The sequence below is a fragment of the Rhineura floridana genome, chromosome 2, assembly GCF_030035675.1.
Source record: "Rhineura floridana isolate rRhiFlo1 chromosome 2, rRhiFlo1.hap2, whole genome shotgun sequence".
Taxonomy (NCBI): Eukaryota; Metazoa; Chordata; class Lepidosauria; order Squamata; family Rhineuridae; genus Rhineura; species Rhineura floridana.
The window spans coordinates 44,955,407-44,981,943 of NC_084481.1; the positions used below are offsets into that span (position 1 = coordinate 44,955,407).

Consider the following 26,537-nt stretch of genomic DNA (forward strand, 5'->3'; position numbering starts at 1 on the left):
AGTAGTTGTGCATAGAATTAGGCTGTGATCCTAACCACGTCTCCTCAAAAGGAAGTGCCATTTAATTCAATGGAACTTACTCCCAGGAAAATGGGATTAGGTTTGCAGCCATAGTCCCTTATTATGATTACCCCATTTTATGACAAAAATTGTGAGGGCGGATTACAGGAATAAAAACTATTAAATACATTAAAAAAACCCACATCAACATTAAAATATATGAAAGCAGCGTGCAATCATGCAGGGAAGATGAAATTGATTTAAAAATAAAGCAAAAGGCCAGAAAATACAAACGGTCTTCATATGGCACCAAAATTACATCGAAGTGGGACCAAGTTAACATCTCTGTGGGGAGTGGTTCTGCTAATGGTGTGCCACCACGGAGAAGGCCCTGCCCTTAGCAGCCCTTTATGGCACCTCTGTAGGGGGTCGGGACTTTGAGAACGGCCTCGGAAGAAGATCTTACTGTTGCGCTGTGTGTAATTTGTGTGCTTAATTTTGTTTAAAGCAACATCACAGCAGCAGAGTAACAGCAGATGTTGAAATGTGAGTGTGCCAGCATGTGCATGTGTTTGCCTAAGAAAGCAGGCTTTTACCTTGCATCAGCACCACTGAGACTTACTAAAACAAGAAAAGCTACTTTATTTATAGAAATACATTGTAGATAGAAAAGCAAACCTAGTTCTAACTATCTAACTAAGTTGGAGGCTTAATGCCCAGGTGTAGGGGTTAGCCTCATGGCTTGGAGAGAGCAGAGACAAAGGGAGTCTCCTCTCTCCCGGACAGTCGAGAAGAAAGGAAGTGGAAAGGGTGGAAAGAGGAGGGGCAGGTAAGCTTCCCTAAAGATGTCACAGTCTAGCGACAGAACAAAGTCAGTCAGAGCATCACAGGTAAGGTAAACAAGCCTATCCATCTGGAGGATCCTAGCCCTATCTTCCTTCTGGAGCATAAACAAAAGAACAAAACAGGAGTTGCTCTTGCCCCACTTCCAACAGTTAGAACTAGGTATGCCTTTTCTATCTACTATGTATTTCTATCAATAAAGTAGCTTTTTCTTATTGTACTAAGTCTTAAGTCTCAGTGATTTAAATGTGGGATAAAAGCCTGCTTCTTTGGTAAATACACACACTGGCACAGGCAGCTCAGACCACTGAATTACTCTACATATGCATAGCATGCATGCTCCACCTATTAGGATAACCAACATCATCATTTCTGTCACTCTTATCACTTTTCTTCCATTTTGCATATTACAAACAGAGCCCCTTTCTCTTTCTTGACTAAATAATCCAGACTTTCATCCCAGCTCTTTAATTTGAGCCAAGGGCTTTACCAAAGATCAGTCCAGAACCTGTGGCTAATGCTAGAACTCTTCGGCCCTCGAATATGTGGAGAAGACAATGCTTCTGAGAACGCAAAGAGTATTTTCACCCCACTGAGGAGTAACCCCACAACAACTATCTGGAATGAAGATAAGATTTGGGGTCAAAAAATCCTTCCAATCAGGCTTACGACCAACAGAGCCCCTCTTATTTAGAAGTTCAGTACTGGCCCACAGCTATGAAGCTGTCAAGGGAACCAGCACAATGGCCTGTCCCGCCTCCTAGCTTTGAGATTCCGGGAGCTTTTTCTGTTCTCATCCTCACACATTTGACAGCTAATTGCTCTGAATTTCTGAGGGTTGTCTTTCGAAGAAAATTGCTTGGAGAGGAGTCTCAGTTTTCTCGTTTTCGACTTTGAACTATTGCAGTAGTCTTGAGGACTAGAAACAAGGCTAACTACATTCTATAGTTGGCTCCAGGAAAGTATTTGAGAGATTTAGAAACTACCTACCACCAACCAACAGCTGCATAATTGCCCGAAAGTCCGCACAGCCAAGAACCACTGTGGAAACGTTGTGACATTCTCTGAAGCTTCATTGGATAAGGCTGTGTTTGGGTCATATTACATAAGGGAGAGCATAGTCAATAAGAAAAGCTGTCCTACTACATTCTGATTGGCTGATGGGGGGGGGACCTCCAGTTCAGCCATGTGTAAAATAGGCAGTGTGTTCCTCCACCTGCGAGTTCTGGGAAGGTTAAAATTGTTGGTGTGGTGAGAGAAAAAGGCGCAAAAGCTTAAAATGGAAGAATTGCAAAACCGATTCGAATGTTTAAATTAAATAATTCTGCTGGGAAAGCAAACAGTTGGAGCAGCAGAGAATAAATTACTGTCCACTCTGCTTCACCTCAAAAGGAGTCTTTCCTAGCCACTGGCACATTTGAACAGAAATTAAACTGGACATTTCTTTTCGTTGCCTGTCGTGAATAAATGTGTAACATTGAAACCGATCCTCCCCCCTCCCTCCAAAGAGCACAAGGGTGGATGGGAGCCAAAGGTTAAGAATCTAAACTTGCTGAAAAAGAGACGGATTCATGGATCCTGCTTTTATAATACTGTACAGGTCAAAAACTGATTTAACTGGTTGCAAGTTCACTGGTTTGAGGAGAGCTATATGCTCTGTCCTGTAGGTAATGTTCTCTACTTGGTTTCTAGTGGGTTAGCAAACACAATAGCTCCAGTGAAACGGTTCCTATTAATGTTGGAAGTGGGGCAAGAGCAACTCCTGTTTTGTTCTTTTGTTTAAGCTCCAGAGGGAAGATAGGCTAGGGTCCTCCGGATGGATAGGCTTTGTTTACCTTTTACCTGTGATGCTCTGACTGACTTCCTTCGGTCACTAGACTGTGACGCCTTTAGGGAAACTTACCTGCCCCTCCTCCTTCTGCCCTTTCCACTCCTTTTGTTCTCCGGCTGTCCAGGAGAGAGGAGACTCCCTTTGTCTCTGCTCTGTCTCCAAGCATGGGGCTGACTCCCACACCTGGGCGTTATGCCTCCAACTTAGCTAGTTAGTTAGAACTAGGTATGCCTTTTCTATCTACAATGTATTTCTATAAATAAAGTAGCTTTTCTTATTTTACTAAGTCTCAAGTCTCAGCGATGCTGATGCAGGGTAAAAGCCTGCTTTCTTAGGCAAACGCACGCACACGCTGACACACTCGCATTTCAGCATCTGCTGTTACTCTCTGCTGCTGTGGTGCTGCTTTTAAACGAAATTAAGCAACACAACTACACACAGCGCAACAATTAATTCGTAGCTCCTGTATGGTCGGTAGCTTTTGTTGTTTTGTGAAATCACTCTGGCTTTTACTGGGCTGAATATAAGGACGTGTCCTTCGTGCATTTCTTTCTTTTAATATTATTGTTTTGAACACATCTGAAGAAAAGCTCTGGGTAATTAGAGAAATTTTAACACCTAAGTGTCCTAATTAGGTGCCAACGTGGGAAGATCCAGGTTCAAATGTCCACTCAGTCGCAAAGCTTACGAGATGACCCTGAGCCGGTGAGTAACTATCTCTCAGCCTAGCCTACCTACAGGGTTGCTTGTGAGGATAAAAGTGAGTGTGTATGGGGGGAGGGAAGAAAGACCACTTACTCGCCTGTAACCTCCTTAGAAGAAAGGTGGGATAAATAAAAATATCGCCTCACTTCCCTTGTTCTGTTCGGTGGGACTGGCGTGGCTGCAAACCCGCTACACCTTGTATTTACTTAAGAGTTATTTCTCTGAATAAACATACGTTGGTTTAAGTAACACCAGTCAAGCAGCACACCAATTGCTTTTGATGGTGCTTACTCCCAAATTATGAGGCAATCCTATACACACTTTCTTGGGGATAACAGGGTAAACCTAAACCTGTCTCCTCTAGAAGCAAGTCCCATTGTGGCATAGGCTCGGGTAAGGGATTGCAGCAGCCTAAATCCTACTGAGGTGGCGGCCCCAGCCTCGGCGAGATGTTCCTTATCCAAACCTTGCTTCAGTGAAACCGCACAAGGTGAGAATCCGAAAGTCCATGGAGATCAACGGGGTATGCTTCCAAGCTGAAGCGAGGCCTCTTTGTATTTATGGATGTGTGTATTTAAGGTACTTTTAGACCGCCTTTTAGGGCCTAACCCTCGCCAGACTTTGCACGCACAGAAAGCCAGGGCAAGTCAAAGGCAATCGGAGCGCCTGTGCATGTCCATTGAGTCCAGTGGAACTTCCTCCCAAGCCAGTGCGCGTCTAAGATTGCTGCTGAATGCGACTCCTGGTGGTCTCACCCTCGTCCAGAGAATTCTGGCCCCTCCCTCTTAGTGAAGTCACCGCAGGAGCTTGACGAACCGGGATCCCCAAAACAAAGCTTCTAGTTCTCAGCGTGGACATTGTTTATATCAGAGGTGGAGGAACCGGTAGCCCTCCAGATGTTGTTAAACATCAGGGTCAGGGATGGCGGGAAGCGTAGTCCAGCAACATTTGGGAAGGCCACAGATTAAACCACCCTTGATTTATATAATATTTGAGCCGGGGGAAAATGCTAATGTTCCTGAATTTAAGGAGTTTGCTAACTACACAAACAAAAAGCCAAACATGAATCCCTGGACAAGTATCAGAAATAGAATCAATGGGCCTGAGTACCTCTTGGCTTTAGTAGGTCGTAATAATCTATTCATTCATCACTGCAAGGTTTTTTTGTTTTGTTTTGTGCTTTTTAGTTAAGGGTAGCCTTCTGCCAAGGTTGCTCAGCGTTGCGGAGAAGTCTGGCTCGGTGCCTCCAGCCAGGCGAGACGCCTTCAGAACTGTGTGGATGATTTTCCAAAACAAAAAAAGGAAGGCTGGTCCCCATAAACCGGTACGTTTTCCTCGAGGACGTATCGGCGTACCATCGCCTGCCTTGCGAGCCCGTAATACTGACTTTGCTGGGCTGATTAATTAGCTGATCAATCGGGACAGGTCATCGACTTGAAGGTATTTAATGGCCCGCCGCCCGACCTTTTAAAGCGCCAGACGCAGCAAAGGGATTTTTTAAAAAAAAATGCACGGTCGTTTACAAGACTCAAATCTCAGGTTGTTCAAAATTTGATTCTCAGCCATGCTAAAGACAAAGGAGAGATAGAGAAAAGGCGGCCTGCTCGAACCTTTCGAATTTAATCCCTAAAGAATATTTTAGAGGCACGGAATGCCTATTATTATAAAGAGAGTGGAAGTGGGGACCTGCCGCTCTCAATAAACTGCTCACATCAGGATTCCCCCGCCCTTTCTTCACACAGCGGCCTTAACAGCAAACCAACCAACCAATCGAATAGTGATTAAATGGTTGCAGCGTAAGGAGACCCTGTTGTTTAACATTTCTAGAACAGCTTTATCATAGGGTGGTTACAGAACTCACAGCATAGCACCGCATATTTTATGACCTCGGAGGTACTAAGGCTTCGAACTTGCGCTCAACCCCGCCTCAAACAAAAATATAAACACCACACACACACCAACACCAACACCGAGTCTTGTGGCACCTTCCAGACTAACCGCTCTAAACCACGATCTGGACTTGCGACTCCGTCAATTTCCTCCCCTCTACGCTGCACGCTTCGATTTAAGCCCAGTTACCCTTTTACAGCCCAACCCGTTTGGGGATTGGGCTCTTATACATCCCTGTGATATTGACAAAAGGTGTGGAGTCGTTTGGAGAAGAATAAAAAAGAAACAAAGGATGGCAAGCTTAAACGAAATGCAGAATCTCTCTCTCTCCGCCATTCTCGAAGGCAGTTAGGGCGCGGGTTTTCCCATTTATCCTCCTCCGAAAAGGACGGATGCCAGCGTGTAGCATTTCCAGCGGGTTGCATTTATGTAGCCCCTTCAGCGGCTCGGCGCAAGGGTTGCCCCTCCATAAACCACCGGTAGTCTAGCAACTCGAAGCAGCGGCGCGTTACTTTATCATCAGTTCTGGTTGCCGAGCTAAATTGAAAGGATGATGGGGGGAAAAAACCCCTCATCGCTCCAGCCACTGAAAGGACCAGTAAGGAAACGGTCCATTAAGCCCAGATCAGGAGCTATTTATAGAAGAGGAAGGCGCCCGGCAGAGTTAATAGCACCGCTTCGGCTCCAAGGCTCTGCAGGGCTGAAGGGTTAAAGCCATCGCGACGCTGGTGCTTTTCAGGGACGTCTTAATATTGATTCAAAACCTCCGTGTAGCAGAAACATTTAAGTCAAGTTGGGGGGCGCGGACTTTCTTTGTCTTGAAGAGACCCCTCCACCTTCTCGCATGTGAAAATATTAGTGAAAACGTTTGTGTGTGTGCGTGTGTATTTATATGCATACCTACACACGGGCGCGCGCGCGATCTAATAAAAGGGCTTTTCTTAACCGCCAGATCCTGGATATGTTTACCCAGAAGCAAGCCTCCCCCCTGTACAACGGGCCTCACTCCCACATAAGCGCGCAAAGGGCTTCGGTTAAAGGGCTAGCTCAGTCCATGTGCGCTTTTGTGGGACCGTAAACCCTATCGAACTCCCTGGGGCAAGTACACACAGGATCGGGCTATTCATTGCATTTTTTCTCCCCCAAAACGCGGACAAAGATTTAGCTGGGCATTGACGTTCTCGCACCCCCTTCCTTTCTTTCTACCTATCCGGGATTGGAGGGTGCGTTATAAAGAAATCTAGGGACAGGCAGACAGGCTTGTTATCTGCCAATGAATCTCTTGCTATAACGGGCGCAATCTGATGGTATATTATTTGTTCTCCTTCCTTTCAAGCTGCCCGAGCGCTGACTGGCTGCCAGCCCCCTATCTCCCGGACGCAGCAGTCTGACGGATGGCTCTTTAATAAGGCTCTCGTTAATCTTTCTTCCCCAGGAGATCCGTATTTTCTAGGCCGATAAGGTTGAAAAATTTCAGTGAGATGTGGCAAAGCAGCCCCACAGCCGGCCTGCCGGCCTGGCTGCCTGCGCTTCTTTCCCCCTCCCCCGCACCTTCGAGCGTACGTCCACCACACCCCCGTCCTTGCTTCTTCCTCATGGCCCCATTGTACAAGCTCTCCGCGCCGACAGGAGCAGAAACGAAACGCCTTCTTCCTGAAGCCAGCCCAGGACTGATCAACTGCATCTCTCTCACCCCTCCCCCCGACAATTCTATATCCGCCCCCACCCCACTTTTACTTTGCATTGAATAGGCTGTCCCCTCTGTCTGCCAAAAGGCCTCTTACAAACACACATAGGTGTGTACTATCCACAAGGCAAACGCCCATCTGGCTTCAGAAACTAGTCGCCAGAGCAAAGCCTTTCCGTTAGCCACACCTGGAGTGGGAACGGGTTGATCTACCGATCAGTTGCAAAATCTCCTTGAAGCTAAATTAAAAAAAAAACGCACCTGAGGGGCTCCCACCAAGTTTTACAGTAAAAAGGGGCGGAGTTTGACTAGCTTCACGTGCCCCAGTTTTCAGAAGAGAGAGGTGGAGACAGACTGAAACCTGCAGAACAGTGAGTGTGTTTCTACCCGCTCATTCACCTGGCCCTGAAAACAGAGCCTATATCTGGCAGCCAAGGAGCCCTTTTCTACCACCGGCACTTCAATTTCACTGACAATCTAGCCGGTGCATTTTCTACCTCTTGTTCAGGTGGCTCATGATCTTTTGCTCACTTTGGACAGTAGATGGCGTAAGAGTCTATGGCACAGCACACAGCGCCTTTCCAAGGGATTACAGATAAAACCCAAATATGATTTTTCTCCCCCCCCCCGCCTCACCCCCCTTCTCTTTCAAAACGAATTTGGAGTATTGCTCGTTAAACTTCTCAGTGGGAGGAGGAAGAGGAGAAAAGTTTGTTTGCAATTTCTTTCCCGTTTCTGCGTTTATCTGAAGATAAAAGAGGTGGCCTACTTTCTTTGTCAGCCAACCTAGTTTTCAGTCCTTCCAGAAAGGGAGCCATGGGTTTAGCAAGTGATAAAAAGGTTCGGGGCTGATTATGGATTGAAAACAAAGTATGAGGGAGGGCTGTGTGTGAGTGTCAGAGAAAGAGAGAGAGAGAGGATGCAGGGGGAAAGCTACACTATTTTGGGGAACATCTTTTCACTTACCGCATATCTTGAGCCCGATTTTCTTCGTGCAGCCATGAGCCACACCACACCAGGTATCATAGGCTAAAATGAACAGAAAAAAAGGTTTATGACTGCAGAAATGAGTGGTACAGCCTACTTTGCAATCCCCAGCTGCGGCTTGTACCTGGAAGTAGCTGCCAATCTGCCTCTAAAACACTACAAATTTCAGTAAACAAACAAAATATTTAGTAGTTCCACTAGTAGACCATTCTTTTGGAGAAAAGAGAGAATGGGCTACAAGTTGACTGCTCATAATGGAGATTTTGGGTAGTGGTGGGCAGTAATTAACTTGGTCTCTCAGTCTAACTTACCTTATAGGAAACCCCACCCCCAAAGGCAAATGTACAAGAGTTTCATCAGCCATAAACAGAGTGCAGAGTGGCTCCTCTTCCATCGTTCTAGAAGTGAAATTTTATGAGACATCAGAGAACGGATGGCTTGTGCAGGACAGCAACTGCTCCACACTGAGCAGATGTTTTATTTTTCTACCCTCAAGAGAGCTGGAAACTTAACTTTAAATTAAACTGACTATCACTGAGGTTATTAAGAATGCCTCTGGTATGAAGCTGAGCACCTATGAAAGAGAATGGCGGGCCTCCATTCATTGCATTCTATCTGCGTCTTTTCCCATAGGCATTTTTTCATTTATGTTTAAATATCCAGTTCAGCATATATAACTGGGAAGCTTGCAGTGGCTGGTCCAAACAAAGACGCAGTTTTCCCCCACTCTGTGATCTCTGGATCCGGGTACAGGCATAACAAAAGTCTTTGGGTGGAATTGGGTGCTGATCCTACTCAGAGTAGACCGATTGAAGTTAATATGCATAACTAACTTAAGTTAATTCACGGCAGTGGGTCTACTCTAAGTAGGACTTAGTTGGATTACAAGCCTTTTTTCTAAGCTAGCAGCACCATTGCAACAGAAAGAAACCTCGTACTGTCACCAAAACTTTCTGTTGTTACAACCCTTCTCCAAGGTCTCCATAGAGCCCCCAATTTGAGGTTTTTGTGGTATATAGCAACGTCAGACTGAAGACACACTCTTCCCTTCCAGGAGTCTTTGTGGGCAATGATGGAATCACAGGACGGTGAAAGCACCAGAGTAGAGGCAGGCGCGCGCCGAGTGAGTCCCTGGCTCAGCGGCACAATAGGACTCCATCAGGAAGAGAAAAGGCAGCTGTGAGAGAGCCCTGAGTATCTCCTAATAATTTATTGGCATTGCTCCAGGAAAGTGGCAGCTTAAAATAAACGGGCATGAAATGGGGTCATGGAAGAGTTCAGGAATTAATTGGGTGAAAAATAGTATTTGACTAGATGATCGGACTTGCATGACTAGGTTGCAGCCGGATTGACGAGCCAGGGAGACAAATTAAAAGGCCTCTCACGTGCTCTTGGTCCCCATTTTCGAGACAGCCCCATTCATCCTGTCCCAAACCGCATCAGGCAGTTGGAACACGCATTGCGCTGTCCATGGTCGGAGGTGCTGAAGGTGCGAGAGGCGGCAATGACCTTCAATTAGCCCCCAGGGAGGAGTTACCCTTATAAAAAGGCAAGCACAACCTTGCTAGGACAACACAAGATCAACGGGTCTAGCCTCTCCTATCCAGAAATGAAGCTCTTTTCCACCTGAGGTTGAAGCCTATGGAATCTGTAGATGACCGGTTTAGACACCTGGCAAAGCATGAGTTGTTGTTGTTATGTGCCTTCAAGTCGATTACGACTTATGGCGACCCTATGAATCAGCGACCTCCAAGAGCATCTGTCATGAACCACCCTGCTCAGATCTTGTAAGTTCAGGTCTGTGGCTTCCTTTACGGAATCAATCCATCTCTTGTTTGGCCTTCCTCTTTTTCTACTCCCTGCTGTGAGTTAGTGCGAGTTAAGTGTGAGTTAGGGGCACTGAGTGAAACAAAAGAGAGAAGGCAAAGCGGAAGGGCTTGCGCCCATACACACACACCGAGCAGAGATAAAGTAGGGAAGGGACAAAAGGCACAAATAAATCGCAGAGGAATGGAAAGAGAAAGAGAGCTGATTTTTGCCATCAAAGAGACTTCCAGAGGCTACCAGAATAGACAAGGGCTTTGACACTGTATTAAGATGATGGTAGTATGTCTCATTGTACTTCCGAAAAAACGTATTTGACAGCGGGCTTTTCACCCCCAGCATTTGTGACTCCGCCGTGTGAATTACTACCCCGGATCAAAACAGGAACATCGTGTGAACGTAACCCAGATGGAAACGTCTATTTTATTCTGCCGCCTGCGGTTTAAAGGGTATGTATGATTAAGGAGACGGACTAAACAAATAACTAAGCCCTAAGCTGTCCCAAAGAAGATTTAAGGCAAGACCGAATGCCATGTGTCAGTGGCAACGCCTGAAGAACACATTCAGTCTGTTTAAATTTCACACAAGCATATGGCAATCTGAAATTAATAGGTGAACTTATAGTGAGCTTCCCCCACTCCTGGGGGAAATTAGCATGAGAGGGAAATGAAAGAGCGGGTGACCCCCGCAATCAGAAGCTATCAGAAGCAATTAAGGGGGCAGAGAGAGAAAAATCCCCATCGCCGATAAATACATAAACATAACAGGATAGAGTTTAAACTCTGCAGTAGAATTGTGCAAAACAACAACACAACACTTCTCCAAGGGCCCCAGGGTTATAAAGCTGCAGTGAAGTCACTTCTGGACGAAGGGATGCAAAAAGAAGGAAAAGAAAAGAAAAGAGAGCGTAAAGATTCTAGCTAACAATATATTACTTAACATTTGCCTTTGGCCCCAAGATTTGGGGGAAATACTCTGGAGTAAGATTTATGACCTTTGTAGCTCGATCTCAAACGTGTTCACTTGGGGACGTAAGTCCCATTGATTTCAACGGAACTTGCTTTCAAGAATGATTGCAGCTTTACAATGCAATTTATACACCTTTGCTTGAAAATGCGCGTCAGCTGAGATCAGCGGCGCTTATTTCCTTTTAAGCGTAGACAGAATCACAATATCAAAACTACAAGTCAGAGGGCAGCAAATAGGAAGGAGAGGCTATCTTTGCAAGCTGCCCCTGTGGCAAAGGGGAGGGGGGAGAAAAAAGAAGAACAGGGCGGGGCATGAATGGGTCGCTCAGAGCTTTGGCTCCACCCATATTCCGCGTTGGACATCGCGCCTTAACTTCCAAGGCAGAGGCTGGTTTTTATGGATCACCTGTAGCGGGGGCGCTGGATAGGAGGACGGGAAGAGGGAAAACGGCGAAGGAAGGAGATCCGCCCATATGAATGATGGCGGGGTAAAGGGCAGCTTTGAAGAGGTGGAGGGAGGAGATTCCAGACTGAGAGTCGGAGAGATGCTGGGGCGCGGGAGGAGAATCCATGAAGCGAGGAAAAGGAGGCAGAGAGAAACCTGCAAGGGAGAAAAGCAGAAAAGAGGCAAGAGGAGAGCAGGAAGGGAAGGGAGAGCCATAGGACGAGGGCACTGGGGAGACCTCCTGCGAGCAGCTCAGCGGGCTGGAAAGGCGCAAGGGCAGTGAGAAGGAGGTTGCCTCAGGTGAAAGGGAGGAGACTGGACTGACTGCCCACGAAGGACGCCGAGAGGACGAAGGGACAGGACGCAAAGGAGCAAAAACAAAGGGGAGGGGAGAAGAAAAAGAGTGGCAGGAGGGTAAGACAGCTCTGACAGGACTTTAAGACGGCCTCGCTCCCCGCCCCGGGCAGGGAAAGGCTCGATGGAGCACGACAAGGAGAAGAGGGCAAGACACACACGCGCCACCGCCACCACCAACGTTCCTCTCTCTCTCAAGCACACACGCACACGCAGCCGGACACCGAAGACGGGAGAGGGCGCGAGCCGTCGGGAAACAATGGGCAATGGCCGCGCGAGCGCGGGAAAAGAAATAGCGGGCAGGCAGCGCTATTTCTAGCTGAGGGAGCTTGACAGAAGGGCGCGTTCCTTGGAATGGTGGTGGGGAGGGGAGGGGATTCTTAGCGAGAATATACCACACAGACAGACACAGAGCTGGCCCTGTCTATTGTCGTTAACCCCGGCATAAGACCCAACCGAGGGTTTTCTTCCAACGGGGTCGCCATCAGACAAATAATCTAAAGGGCGTTTGTAATTAGGCAGATTGTACAGCTTGACAGCTCTGCAATGAGAAGAGGGAACCCCCCCCCCCACACACACAAGCGCAAGGGCGGCACAAAGCAGCTATTTTCGTCGTTGGGTGGGTTTCCCTCCTCCCCTCGTTCCTTGCCCTTGCAGAATAATCACAGTAATAATGACTGGGTGTTCATGCTTCATAACCCCGGCAGTCCTTTCAAGAGAGAAAAAGCTACTTTCCCCTCCCCCGCCTTCCTGTGGCTTGCCAAGCTTTTATTGCTTCTTTCCATTCACCCCGGCTTTGTCGCTGGTGATTATGCCATCCAGCTTTATTTCAAGCCTCTCCCCGCCCCACCACCACCACCACCACACGCCTCTTTTGGGTTGCTGAATGTCCGTCGGAATTGTCTACAGGCAAATCTGTAAAACCAGCTCCCTCCCTCCACCTGCGGCACCATCCCCCTCAGCCGCTCCAGGCAGAATCTGGGGCAATTAGGGGCAGAGAGGGCTCTGTGGGAAAGCTGCCATCAGCACCTCAGCCTTCCTCGGTTGGCGTTGCCGAGGGTCCTGTAAAGACAAAGCGCTGCCATTGGGAATGGCGGGAATTAATGGCAGAGACTGGGGCGCACAGGCGCGCTCTGGAAGCCACCGGTGGAACTTCACGCCTGGAAGCCTGCCGGGCCGGTCCCCCGCTCCGCAAGCCTTAAAAGCCACCTGGATAACCGAGGAAGACCCCACCCCCTGCAACTCAAGGCTGAATGTATAAAGTCAATGTTAGCGGAGACGAGGTTTTCCTCCTTGCATCCATGCTCTCGTTTGCCATAAGTCCCGGGTTTCTTTCTTTTATATATAAAAAAATCAGAACAGCCACCCACGCCCACACACCGGTTTCAGCCTGAAATCGGTTTGAGTAAAGGGGGTGGGAAGAGGGGATTCGAATAAGGGCTTCCATGTTGGTCTTTGTTGTTGTTGTGAATCTCCGCGGTTTCCTCGAAGTCCCCAGCTTAAAATGACGACGCATGCAACACGCGAGGTTTGCAAAACAAAGGTGGAACAAAACAAAAACCCGAGACCTACTTGTGGGTCGTAAATTAGTCGGGTTGGGATCCTGAGCAGTGTTCGAGGAGGATGGATCCGAGGTTGCCATTAGGTTCAGAGGCAAAGCCCTTGAATCCCAGGTTTCTTCCTTCAGGATTTCTCTGATCCCAGCAAAACGATTTACTGCAAGGGAAGAGAAAGGCGGGTTTAGAGATCCGGTTCCTTTCGAGGGGGGAGTGCGGGGGTGCGAGGTAGCTCTTGGTCATCCCCCCCGTGCTCGAAAGATGTGACGGTCAAGGAGCGATTCTGCGGCCAACAATAAGCAATTAAACTCATCGGGAAGTAGCAGTTGCCGGAGGCGGGGTGCGGGTGGGGGTAGGGGAGGGCATGCAGAAAAGGACCTTGTTGCACCTCCAGTGGGAAGAGGAGTCCTGATTTCTTAGAAGAAAAAGCTTCCTGGAGCCAGGCAGGTACGCGGACCTCTTTCCTTCTTCTCGAGATCTCAGACAAAGCGATGTGGATGAAGAAATGGTTGGAGGCGACGACACCTAGTTGGTTTTTATAAGACAGCGCTGGCTCGCTAGCAAGTGGGAAAATGTCTGGGCAGGGCTGACGAGCTAAACCATTCCTCTTGGCTACTGGAGCCAGCTGAGGAGAGCTAGTGTGTCGCTGGTGCTGGGGGAGAAGGGATGGAGCACTAAGTCTCCGGCTATTATACCAACGGGCACCGAAGGAGGCAATTATGGTTCAAACCAAATGGGAAACCAACTTCCAATAAGCAGGCTTAAAACGCACACAAACCACCACCACCAACAGAAGACTGATGATGATGATGATCAAGGCAGAAAAAGACCGGACAATCCGGGTAGAAGGAATTCTTGTGACAATCGTGCACCTTCTCCTCCCATGTTATGAAAGGCAGGTTTAATAATGTTGAGGAAGGATGTCGGCGGAAAGGAACAGCCAAACCGATATACTGTGTGTGGCAACTCGCATCTCTGAATACACACACACACACACACATACACACAGAGGAAAGTGTATAAAGGTGCCCGACCAGAGTGGTACCCATACACACTTAAGATAAATGTAGCTAAAATGCCAACAATTTGATCTTCAAATTACACATATAAAATGGTGATGCTCTGCTGACGAGAGTGCTGGCCTTTGCGGACTAGCCCTCCATTTACGTTCTTCGCGCTGCTTTGTGAAGACATACGATTTCACTCGATTTCCAGCCACCACTCCTGGCTCCTTGGTCGTCAAGGAACCAGCAGTTCAATCAATACTTATCTTTTCCCCTTCAGTAACCCGAACGGCTCAAATCAGCTTTAATCACACTGGGAAGCAACAAAATATCAAAATCCAAGGTCGCAGAAAATCAACAGAAGTTTCGTCGAGATTTGATATCACCTGTCACCCCTGCATCATCAAATATGAAAGTTTTCGTGAAAACAGACACGGCACTTCGGGGTTGGTGGGATGGATGATTTTACACTGTCTACATCATTAATTTAGAGTCACCGATCTTAATTCCCTAAAACTGAGGAAGACATACTGGGGCCAAGGCTGGAAGTAACAGGTTACCATCATAAACACCCAAACTCTTCCGCTAATATCTTTCATTCAAGTTCAACTACAGAAAGCCTGACAATCTTCTTGAAACGGAACATCTCAAATCCTTCAGTAACACGGGAATGGAAGGGCGAGTTATTTTGGAAAAGAAACACAAGAGAGACTTACCAGTCAAGGACGGAAGGCGCTAGATCAAACTCCAGGAGCCCAAACAGCAGAAGCTGGAGAAACGACTTGGCGGTTTATAAACTCCTCTACAAACAACGTCGGAATATCAATAGCGCCCTGGAATTTCATTCGAGGTGACCTTTCCCCCCTGCAAAAATACTTGGGGATTTGCTTTTTTAAAGCGTGAATTGTCGGCTGATCGACGCAGGCATGAGTCACTACTCTGCCACTGCTTCGTTTGCTCCAATATGGAAAACAAAATAGCTGGAGTTTCGGAGGGTGGGAGCGCGGGAGCGTGGGTGTTGACTCAACTGGGGCGGGGGGGGGAGGATCACGAGCCTCCAAGTGTTGTGCCTTAGCAAGCAAACGTGATTTACTTGCAGGTGTCGTGGCTCCCTCAAGGAGGACAGTGGGGCACGCATGTGACGGCGGCTGTGTACCTCGATTCTGAATCCAGATCACGAAGGAAAGACTGACCCTAGAAGAAATATGGTACATACTTACCGCGCTCCGAGAGATGGGCAGGAGGAGCCTGGAAGGAAATTCTTCCGGTTTGTTCAGACCAAACTGCCTGGGTGTTCTTCATGAGTATAGATAAGAACATGCCAGACTAGCGAGTCTTGCCTTATGCAAACATTTGTAGTTTTAAGAGGGTGTTTTGTCATCCTTTGTTCACCAAATCTTATAATAAAAGTCCTCTCTTTAAAAGCCACCTGGTCGATCCCAGTTCATTGTCTTCTCTCTCTGATAGGAACCTTATTAGCGTCCAGAACATGCTGATCATACTGTGAGCAATCGCCTTAAGGGGAAAATTTTATTTCTCAATTCATTTGCAGGAGCGTCGAGAATTTTTATAAAGCCCACCGTCCATTTATTGGTGTCTTACGAAGGGGGAGGGGGCGGGAATCCAAACTCTGAATAATTATTTTGTGAGTTTCCACTGAGGGGCGCCAACGAATCAAAGACAGGATATTCTCTATGTCTAGTCCGTTCACGAAGCCACAGAGAACACCTGGTTGGTAGAAGACTCCGATTTAGCAACAGACATATGCATATTAAACAAGGTTTCTTAACAGTGCTTTCTGGCTAAAAATAAATTTGATGGGGAGAGAAGTCTATGTCCTCGAATATCATCCTGAATTTTAATGCACCTTTCAAAATATGCCATTTCTTGCCAATATATAAAGTGCGTTTATCTTTAGCGCGAGGAAGCCACTAGTCCAGTCTTTCCAAACCAGTGTGCCTCCAGATGTTGTTGGACCACAATTCCCATCTTTCCTGACCATTGGCAATGCTGGCTGAGGCTGATGGGAGTTGTGGTCCAGCAACATCTGGAGGCACACTGGTTGGGAAAGGCTGCACTAGTCAGATGCAGAAACAGGCACCTCGCTGAGGGAAAATATATATTTTATGGCAAAAGGAAGGGAAACTGATGTTCAGGGTGTGAAATATTCTAACAGTGGTCAAATAGCAACACTACCTACAGGTTTGAGTTATGTGTCCTTTCCAGACTCAATGAAAATTAATTTATTGTCTCTGACTGGGAGAGCAGAAGTGAGGCAGGGCAATGCTTGAGTGACCATCAGGACGATCAATTTGCTGTGCATGAGAAATGTCTGAGCACTTGGCACCATATCTCCAATATGTATCATTTTCAAAATGTGTTAAAGGGCCGTAGTATTTTGCTTGTGGTTTGATAGCTACAAACCTGTAACGGTCTTCACGAATTTAGGATTTCCCTCCCTTTCAGTCTCGGGCTTTATTTTTCTCTCCTTGTGTCATGTGTGTAACCCGATTCTCCCTAGTATACCACTTAGCAGGTGTATTCTTAAAATATTGAGCACTATCTATACAAATCAAATAATTACATACTTAGAATCGAATACTCCCTCTCCTGTAAGAAAAAGAGAAATTTATCCCGACTTTCTGTCAGCAGGAGGTAGCCAAAAATAATGGCTATCATAAGATTCACAGATTATTGTTCCGAAGGCTGCAGAGAGAGAGTGAATGAGAGAGAGAGAGAGAGCGCGCGAGAAAGCGTGGAAGGCGGACTGCATATTAGCATCCATTTCAGCACCTCGGATAGCAGCACTTAGCGCAAAGGAGGGTAGGATTATGAAATCAACGCCTAAGGAAGAACAGCTCCAGGAAACGGACTGGAGTCGAAGGTTGTGGTAGCGGCAGCGAGGAGTGCTCAACCTTTTGCAAAACCGCGGTCTATCCAATCCAAAGACCCTCTTCTCCCGCACATTTGTTACAAGGCCTTTTCTGTACTTAGGCCCTCGGTAAAATGTCAAGGTTTGTCACAGGGGTCCGGTAGTGGAAGGATGTTAGTTTGATAGTCTTTGGATACTAGACTTCACTAATAGGAAAAAAAGGAAACAGGCCATGGCCAGAAAAGCACCGTACAAGGAATACCAATTAAATACCAATGCACTTATGGATGGAAGGTGCCCCACATAGTGACAGCTGGTCCTTCAAAACCAGTGATTACACCCAGAACAATAAGAGCCACCTCTTTATCAGACACCTTCCTCACTAGCTACAGAATATGAAACATCATATCCAACTTTCTCCTGATAAAAACGGATGCCCCCTTGCAGACTTAGTTTTATTTTAACCAAGGGCAGGAAGGGAACATTTAAACAATTAACTCTTTAAAACTAATTATAATATGTCTGTCTGTCTGTCTGTCTGTCTGTCTGTCAAGGATAAACACCTGATACCTCAGCTAGAGTACTTACAGGCTTAAGGAGAAGTAACCATTAGGTAAGCAGTTCTTAGATATAATTTATGTAATCTGACATAATGTAGAGGCTTTAATATTAGCTAACCTTTGTAATGCATAGGGAAGGCCATAGCAGCCTATGCAATTAATATTATCAATTATGCCCCCCCCCAAAATAAGCAATTATGAAAATAAAGCACCCAGATATGCTACTGGTCATTATAAACTACTTCTAATAAATAACAGTTTAAAGCAAAGGACTTTTGCTGAAAACAGGTTTCAATAACATCAGTGATAAAGAAAAGGGGGTACCAACAGTATTGTTAGTAAACATCCTGAATTTATGAGAGATCATTTTTTAAAAAGTGTCTTCTGAGACGTGAAGTATTCCCCCAGATGGTGCTATAACTCAGTCTCAGATTCTGAACTTGTTATTGGGCTTAAATATGTATTACTACTCTGAAATTTGCAAGACACACTTTTTTTTTTTACAATAATTTTTATTCAAATTTTCATAAAACAAACAAAACAAAATCATAAAACATTCAAAGACAAAAAACAAAACAAAAATGATTAAACAAAAAAATAAAATGTTGACTTCCCATTTGTCGCAGATCAGTTATAGGTCTACAATATATAACAATCCTGTCTCTTAAATTATATTATAAAATCACTTTCCTCCAGTAATCTTAATTAATCATCAAATCTCATAGACATTACTTTATTCTTTCCACAAAAAGTCAAAGAGAGGTTTCAATTCTTTAAGAAATATATCTATCAAATTTTCTCCAAATAAACATATCGATTAATCCATCTCATCAAATCTGTTAAGTCCAATAATTTCAATAGCCATTATTCCATTATCCATATTAATTCCATCTTCCATCTTCAATAGTCCTGTTAAGTCCAGTAATTTCAGTGTCCAATCTTCCATTATCAGTATTCCATAATAATCTTGCTGTCATAGCCATAGTCATATAATAAGAGTCTGATGGGAATTTCCTCTATCCCAAATATTTTCTTGCCATCGATTCTGAATAAGTTGCTGAAATATTGTTGTAAAGTCATATCTCTGTTCTTCTTTTTTACAAAATGCACTGGCTCATCTCTTGAGAGTTTTTCCATTGTCACATGGCTGCAGTTAATTCCATAGATTTTCTCTATATCAAGCTCCATCACGTCATTCCAGTCCAGAAAATTATCCAAGCCATTGATAACTTTATCTCTAATATCTTCATTAATTTCTTCAGAGATAATGTTAAATTCCAAACAGTAGATTTTATTTCTAATATCCATAAACTCCAGATCTTTTTCCAATTCCACATTTGTTCCAATCTCCAGGGCTTGTATCTTCCCTTTATTTTTTCTTTTCTCATCTCTGATCTCATTCTCCTCTCTCACAGGATCCCCTATTTCTTTAAGCTCCTGCATCATTTTGCTCAGTTCAATTTTCAGCTCCTTACTGCCCTGTCGCAGGGTTTGTTTCGTTATCTCAATCTCATCCATTATTTTCTGAAACATAATTACTTCCAGATTCTCAGCCACTTTCTTGATTGCCATTTTTAAAACCACGAAAACAAAACAAAACAAAAATAAAGAAGAACCACTTCTTATTTCAGCAACAATTGGGTTAATATTCCAGGCTTGATGACATCACAGTATAAACAGAGCAGCCTGCCTTATCTCTCTATGTTCAAGAATACAAAACAAATTTAGTTCCCAGCATCAAAACAGTTAGTGGCGTCGTGAAGAAGCAGATTCGTCAAAATAAAATAGACCAAAAAGAGAATAGTCCCAGACAATATAATGTTCCAAAGTTCATATTTTTTATTTTTTTCTCCTCGGAATAGAAATCCCTCTTCTGTTTATATCTTTAGAATGCACTTCCAGGACAGCTTTTTGCAATAAAAACAGAGATAAGCTGTTAATTTCGTGAATAACAGAGAAGAGTTATAGCTCACCCAGAAGTTCTTTAAAGCTGATTCATTTGACAAATCTCTTTTTGCTGCAACAATTTAAACCAAGTAAAAAAAAAATATAGAAAGAAGAGTGCTTGCCTGTTGGTCCGTTTTCTCTTTGAAGAAAAGATAAACGTATCGCATTAATCAGATAGAGCTTGTTCGGAAGTCCGTCCGGCATTGCTGGCTGGACCTTTTCTCATAAATTAATGAAATCCAGTCCTCCCAACAAAAACAGGCTTTTGAGGTTGATCTCTATGTTTCTCCCTGCCCGGGAGAAATTTCATCAGTCAAAAAAAAAAATGTTCTGACTGATTTATATCTGAATAAGCTTCCGGGAAGGGTGACTTAGGGACTTCCGGGAAGGGTGACTTCGCTTGTGCCTGCTTTTGAGATGGGCTCCCGCCTCAGAAGAAGCTTATTCAGATATAAAAAAGACACAAGTTTTTTAAGCAATTTATAACATTACATTTCTTATTTCTGGATAGTGCTGATCCCTACCTTTCAGATTCAGGCACTTGAATGATTTGAACACCTTGTACAGACACCAATGCCCCATTATGTTAATTTAAATATGCACAAGGACAATGTAGCCCTATAAATGTTGTTTGACACCACCACCACCACCCAGACATGAATACATCCATAATGACCCAACTGTCACACACTGCATGAGACATCAGGCTTAACTTGTGCATGCAGCACATGATAGTTAATGATTGAAGTAGGGATAGTCTTCTGAACCTGCTTATTTACAGTGAAGAAAACAATGAGAATAGCATTTGTTGACATACTGAAACCAGTTAACATATCAATATTACATGTATAGCCTTCATCTGGTAAAAAGGCTCCAGGTGACAGTAGCAGCTACCAGTTCTGACAACTGCTGTGTACACCTGTTGAAAAACCCTTCCAGCCTTCTCGCAACAATGCTGCCTGCCTGTTCACTTATCCTGTGGTAAAGCCTAACTGCTTTTTGCTTCAATACAAAGTAATAGGGCATAGCTGAAGTTGCAGCAAATGTAGCAACTTCCTAATTCTTCTCTCCTGTTTCAGGAAGAAGCTACTCTTTCTATTCATTTTTTTAAAATTACATTACGTTTCTGTCCCACCTCTCCTCCAAGGAGCTCAAGATGGAACAGTTGGTATCCCCCCGCCCTTTTGCTCTTACAACAACTCTTTGAGGTAGGTTAAGCTGACAGATAGTGACTTATCCAAGGTTACTAAATGAGCTTCATGGTGAGTGGCGATCTGAACTTGGATTTTCTCAATCCTAGTCTTAACGCTAGCCATTACACCATACTGGCTCTCATGAAGGTCACATTTATATCATACTATGATTATTAAATATATTGAAAGAAAAAGCAAATGTAATCTTTAGGTATAGAAAACTAAAAACATTCCTATGGAGTTACTACCTACCTTTTATGCATAATAGTCTTGGTGATCAGAAATGGCAGACTTTATCCAGTCATAGCAGCCTTTCTATGGGTTCATGTTAGAATTAAAGGTCATTAACTACATTTATTATGACAACAATGGAGATAAACATGAATATAAGAGATATACATTTCTAGGTGTTTGCCTTACCAGGAATCATGCAGAGATGATATTTAAGGACCCATTTACCTATAAGGAAGAAAGCTGTATTTGGTTCAAAGTGAATAAAAATGCAGAATACTTTCTTTCTAACACAACACAGTAAGATTATTTCTGGTGCAGTCCTCCTTGCTTCCAATCCATAGAGGAACATAAGCTTTCTCCATGGGGGTGGGGGGAAGGTGAAGGTTAGTGACTGGCAATTCTGCGGTTTATTACCTACAGTGAACTTTGTATGGCCAAGTTATGAAAAAAAGTACAATGCAACTTTTTATTTAGACCCAAGCTCAATTCATCTTATTAAATTTCAACCACAAACAGGGGTATAATGGAAGATGTGTGCTATGAGAATTGGTGTGCCACAGCTACTACCGTGAGGCCTTCACTTACAATGAATGAAGCTTTAATGCAAAACACTCAAGAAACACCACATTTTACTTTTCTGATATAGAAGAACCAACCCCAAGGAGACAAGACACATATAACATTTCAGAGGGTTTTTTCTCTTCTTCTCAGTTGTCTTATTGACTTTCACTAGTTTCTTTCTGCATCCTAGTGAGGTTGTTTCACTAATTGTTTCTGTGACAGCTGATTCCATCAATCCTCTCTTAGTTCTCAACATTCTTTTCTATCTTAGCCTTGACTTGGTTCCTCACTGCATTATTTTTGTTCATGTACCCAGGCTACTGAATGTTTACGGTGCAAATTCCAAGCATGTACTGATTTTCTTCATTAAAAAATGTATGCTCACTTGTTCTTTCTCCTTGCTAAACAAGTTTATTTCTCAAAAATTATTTCTTCTTTTTCTTCCTCTTGCCTTCTTTTAGTTTTAATTCTTTGATTCTACCCTTCTACCTACTCCTTCCCATGAATTAGGGGTAGTTTGTTCTTGTTTCAATTATCCAGTCTTCTTTGCTTTCTATCCCTCTTATTCCTAAACCACCACTACCTTCTATACTTTGCTTTTTTTTCTTTTCTCTTTGGATGATCTTTCTGTTCTTTAGTCTTCATCCAATAATACCTCTTGTGCTATTGATCCTATTCCTTCCCTCATTAAACAGACCACTCCAACTATTATTTTCACATTATATTTTTAATATGTAATTGCCCCCCCATTACTATTTCCCTCCAAATTTTAAAACGTTTAGTTTCTCTTGAAATGGAAATGGACTGCCTTCAAGTCAATCCAGACTTATGGCTACCCTATGAATAGGGTTTTCATGGTAAGCAGTATTCAGAGGAGGTTTACCATTGCCTCCCTCTGAGGCTAATCCTCCCCAGCTGGCTAGGGCCTGCTCAGCTTGGCACAGCTGCACAAACCAGCCCCTTCCTTGTCTGCAACTGCCAGCTGGTGGGCAACTAGGCTCCTTGGGACTATGTAGCTTGCCCACGGCTACACAGGTGGCAGGGCACGTAACCCCTGAGCCACTCCCTGTGGGGGTGATCTTTAGCTGGCCCTTGACACCCAGGAGATACGAGGGGCATTTGAACTCACAGACTCTGGACTCCCAGTCAGGCTCTCCAACCCACTGTACTTATTTTGCCCTAATTTGATTACATAATACTTTGTTCTCCCCAGCTACTGCCGCTGTGGAGGGTATTCTCTCTCCTCTTTGCATAACGATCTACTTTTTTCTTTATAAATGATCAGATACATGCAAAGTTTCCACATTTAATGAAGATCATACTCATCATACCTTACTTAGATGACATATAAAAATAAGCCGACAGGCAGACAATTCTGTATCCTTGTAAAGAGATGAGAAATCAGAGACTAGTTAGATATCACATTATTTTATACATGCAAAGTATTACCTTTCTGCTGTCTAGTCAAATCTTCCTCATTCTTACATAATTTTTCTTTAAATCAGAGGTATAACTGTGTGACTTTATGCTGCAAGGTGGTTTTGGAAGAACACCATTCAACAGATCTGATTCGTAGGCATATTCTAAGAAAAGCCAAGGACATTAGAATGCCAAAGTTTCTTCAACATCTGAAATAGCAACATTTCCTATAATGCAGGACCAAAGGATTTGAGATCCATCAACATGAACATGTCACCAATTATTTTACTATGGCTCTTCAGCTGTTTGACAACATCATGAAAAGGTTTATCATACATAGCGGATGGGCAGCACTTTAATATTGCAAGTCAAAATTAGGCAGACCTGCTTTGTGGAAATATTTTGTAAAATTGTGCTGGCATAAATGTGGTAGTTTAAATTGTCCTAAGCATTTACTTGCAGGCCCACAAAGTCTAATTACAAGACCCTTTGTGATCAATTGTTATTTTCTTGGTAATATTATATCATGCATCAATCCCAGTTAAATCAAGCAATATAGAGGAAGTTATTAGACGATATTAAACTTTCTTTCTTAGAAATTGTTCACAAATATTAGAAGTGAATTATTCACTCAGCAAAGCAATCCCTTGGGCTTAATTCGTCAACTAACGTATTCATCATTCTGTTTCTTTTTAATACAGTATCTCGTTTGGAGATCAAGAAACCAGAAATGAGATTTGGTACACATTTCCAGGCACAATTCTAGATTTAAGGTTTAATACAATCCCAGTGCTGATACCTAAGGATCCTTTAAGTGGTATGGGGGCTTATCTTAAGGACTGTGGTGAGGGAAGGAAATTGGAATAATCTTTCTCTGAGTCTAATCCTCCCCATTTTCCCTCTGAATGTTTCAAGGTCCCTACATGGATTATAGGAGGAGGAGGAGGAAAATAATAAAGGCTCAATCTTTTCTCATGCTAAGATCTTAAGTAACTTGTAGTCTGCAAAGGAGGGCTGGATGAAGATATAAGGTGTGCACAGGCTTCCCATTTTTTGTACCAGCCTGGTGTGCTGCTTCCAAACACTGAAGGGGGGGGGAGGGAAGAAACAGGGTTCTACCGAGCTCTCTGGACATTTCTTCAGCGCCTTCATGCAGGGAACAGCATTCCCTGTTTGCTGCTATTCCTGAAGAATATTTGTTATCCATGCACAAAAAAGTTGAACGCAAGAAATTTTATTTCCTTAACAATTATGAACAATACAAATAAGCAGCACTTCTAAAATTCTAAAAGAACAGCATGGTTGAGAAATTTTAGTTTTTTGTAACTGTAGGAGCTTTACTGATGGATTTATGGTGTTTGGGGAACCGGCTCCACAAACTTCCCCAAACTAAAATGTACATTGCCAGACTTCCAGATCCCATGCTGATCTTACAACCCTAGAATAATAGACTTTTTTAAAAATTTGAAAACTACCTCCGGCACAATAGTAATGCAAATAACATCATTCCAGTTTAAAAGCGCCAATCTGAGAGCTGACACTAAGTATCCTCATGACTGGGATATGAACATTCCCCCCCACCCTAAAATTAAGCACACATTTAGAAGACAGCAGCTGTTGAAATGCTTGTAGCTGGTTACACAGTTTCTTACCTGTGCATGGTGCTGCTCCTGGAGGCAAGGTCAATCTGTGGCCTGATGAGATTTCTACATTTGTAATTTAGCTCATTGGGATCATAGTGTCCTTGAACTCCCAAGCCTACAATCTAGTGTTTTCTCTTAGCTTTCCAGCTGCCACTGCCATACAACAACATATACAATGCTTACAAGTTGAGAAGTGAAACATCCAGTTGGAACTGAACAACAGGATAAGAACAGACCCACTTCAGAATTATTGTACCCAAACTATATATGGAAGAAAAACAAGAAAAAAGATACAAAATTTTTTGGTGATTTATCAGTGCCTTAAGAAATACACGATATGACACAGCATTGTAGGCAGAGTACCCCTACCTACATTAAGATGGGAAAGAAGCTCATTTAATGCTAATGTTATTCCTGTAGACAATGTTTGGAAAGAGATATATGCTTTTGGTGTTATGCTGATCATAATCTTGATGGTGGCTCCTTTGCAGATAAAATAATAACTTTCTCTTGGTAGAATTGTGATGCTATATCCATCCAATCAATCAACTGAACATTGCTGCTTTATTTGTTGCCTCATAGAAAACTCTGAACCTCAAAAACAAACAAACTCCAGAAGCACTGTTGGAAAAGAAGGTGAGAATGGATATTGCACAATCTTCTCAGATTTTCATAAGTTCTTGAATGCTGCATAACAAACTGAAATGTTCACCCCCATGCCAGCATTAATGCCTTTACAAATACCAGTGGTCTAAAAGAATAGGGCAGGGATGGAGTAAGGTAGAGGAGAGCACAGGAAGACGGGCTCTGTGCTGGATGTTTGAGAGAGACTTAAAAATGACAGCCATGAGTTGCATCTGGCATCCCCAAGGCTCTTGTACTGCACTTTCAACACAAATAAATGGCAGACGATATGCTGTGCTAGCCTTGTGCCAGGAAGAGCTGTGCCAGGCTAACCCTGAATATTAGGCTACTAGAATCAAGTGAACTGAACAGTTTTTATAGTTTTTATAGCCCCTAGAGATTTTCATTTCACAAACTGCTCATCAGTAACAAAATATTTCAGGAGTTGCCTATGAACAGCAAGTTTATATGTAACAATAACAGCTGAATGGAAACAGCAGAGCACCGAAAGCAATGTTAAGTATAAAAACATATATTAAGTGGGGGAAAATTATTATTAATCCAGCTTGTTTTAATGTATGTATTTCAAAGACAAATTAAATAAAAACACACTAATTCATGGCATTCCCAAATTCCTAGGCATTTTTATCAGAATCTTCAGAACTTGCTTCACTTTCAGTCTCACTGTTATCTGAATTGCTGTCTTCTTCAGTGTCATCACTGCTTTCTTCACCAGTTTCTTCACCTCCGTCGTTGCCACGTTCACTTTCTGATATGGAAATTCAAAAGATACAAATATAAGTCAGCCTTGCAGCTAATTATTAATGATTTGTCCCTCTCTAGACATGTGTCACTTGCTCCTGTCTTCCTTTCTCCTTTCCCTCCTCTGGGACAGGCAGCAGCCATAACTCTTCTGCATGCTCCCCATATACTTGCTATGGCTACTGCTTCCTGTGGATCTAGCAAGTTTCCAGATCTTAAGGAAAGAAGCAGTGGGCATGGACCTCTTGAAATGTCTTCTTTCAATAGTGTGAAAACAAGCACAGAGACAGATTCCATGTCCCTGATAAAGGAATCGGTGACCAGAAAAGCCAGTAACATGGATTAGAAGCTTAATATTTGTAGCATGTTGATTTAAAACATTAATAAGTTTTTGTTACATGCAGTTTTCTTATGGTGATAACACAATATTATACAGCCACAAGAGTGGCTGTATACTATAGCCAGCGTGGATTTTTCATATTCCGTAATGTTAAATTGAAAATACCCCCCATGCCATTCTGATGCTTCCCATAAGCTCATTTCAAAACAAAACCTTACAATACTTATAGTCCTGAACACAGAAACGCTTGCTTAATAACCCTCTAAATTTTATGATGATACGCAAAAC

At 43.7% G+C, this 26,537-nt stretch overlaps 2 protein-coding genes across 4 annotated transcripts in view; both read right to left on the reverse strand.

Moving 5' to 3' along the window:
• Nucleotides 1-13,176, reverse strand: part of GAD1 (glutamate decarboxylase 1) — a 68,949-nt gene extending 55,773 nt beyond the window's left edge. Inside the window, exons 1-2 of one of the 2 annotated variants that reach the window (XM_061608522.1) lie at nucleotides 13,107-13,176; nucleotides 7,923-7,985 (exon numbers count right to left, since the gene is read on the reverse strand). In XM_061608522.1, coding sequence (XP_061464506.1) covers nucleotides 7,923-7,985; nucleotides 13,107-13,176 — 133 coding nt within the window. Of the gene's footprint in view, nucleotides 1-1,833; nucleotides 1,905-7,922; nucleotides 7,986-13,106 lie in introns of those variants that run through there. The other variant, XM_061608524.1, reaches the window with a different exon arrangement.
• Nucleotides 13,177-24,153: 10,977 nt separating this feature from the next.
• ERICH2 (glutamate rich 2) overlaps nucleotides 24,154-26,537 on the reverse strand; it is a 60,414-nt gene continuing 58,030 nt past the window's right edge. For both annotated transcript variants that reach the window (XM_061612918.1, XM_061612919.1), the window contains one exon: nucleotides 24,154-25,916. In XM_061612918.1, the coding sequence (XP_061468902.1) occupies nucleotides 25,783-25,916 (134 nt within the window). In that variant the 3' untranslated portion in view covers nucleotides 24,154-25,782. The remainder of the gene's footprint in view (nucleotides 25,917-26,537) is intronic.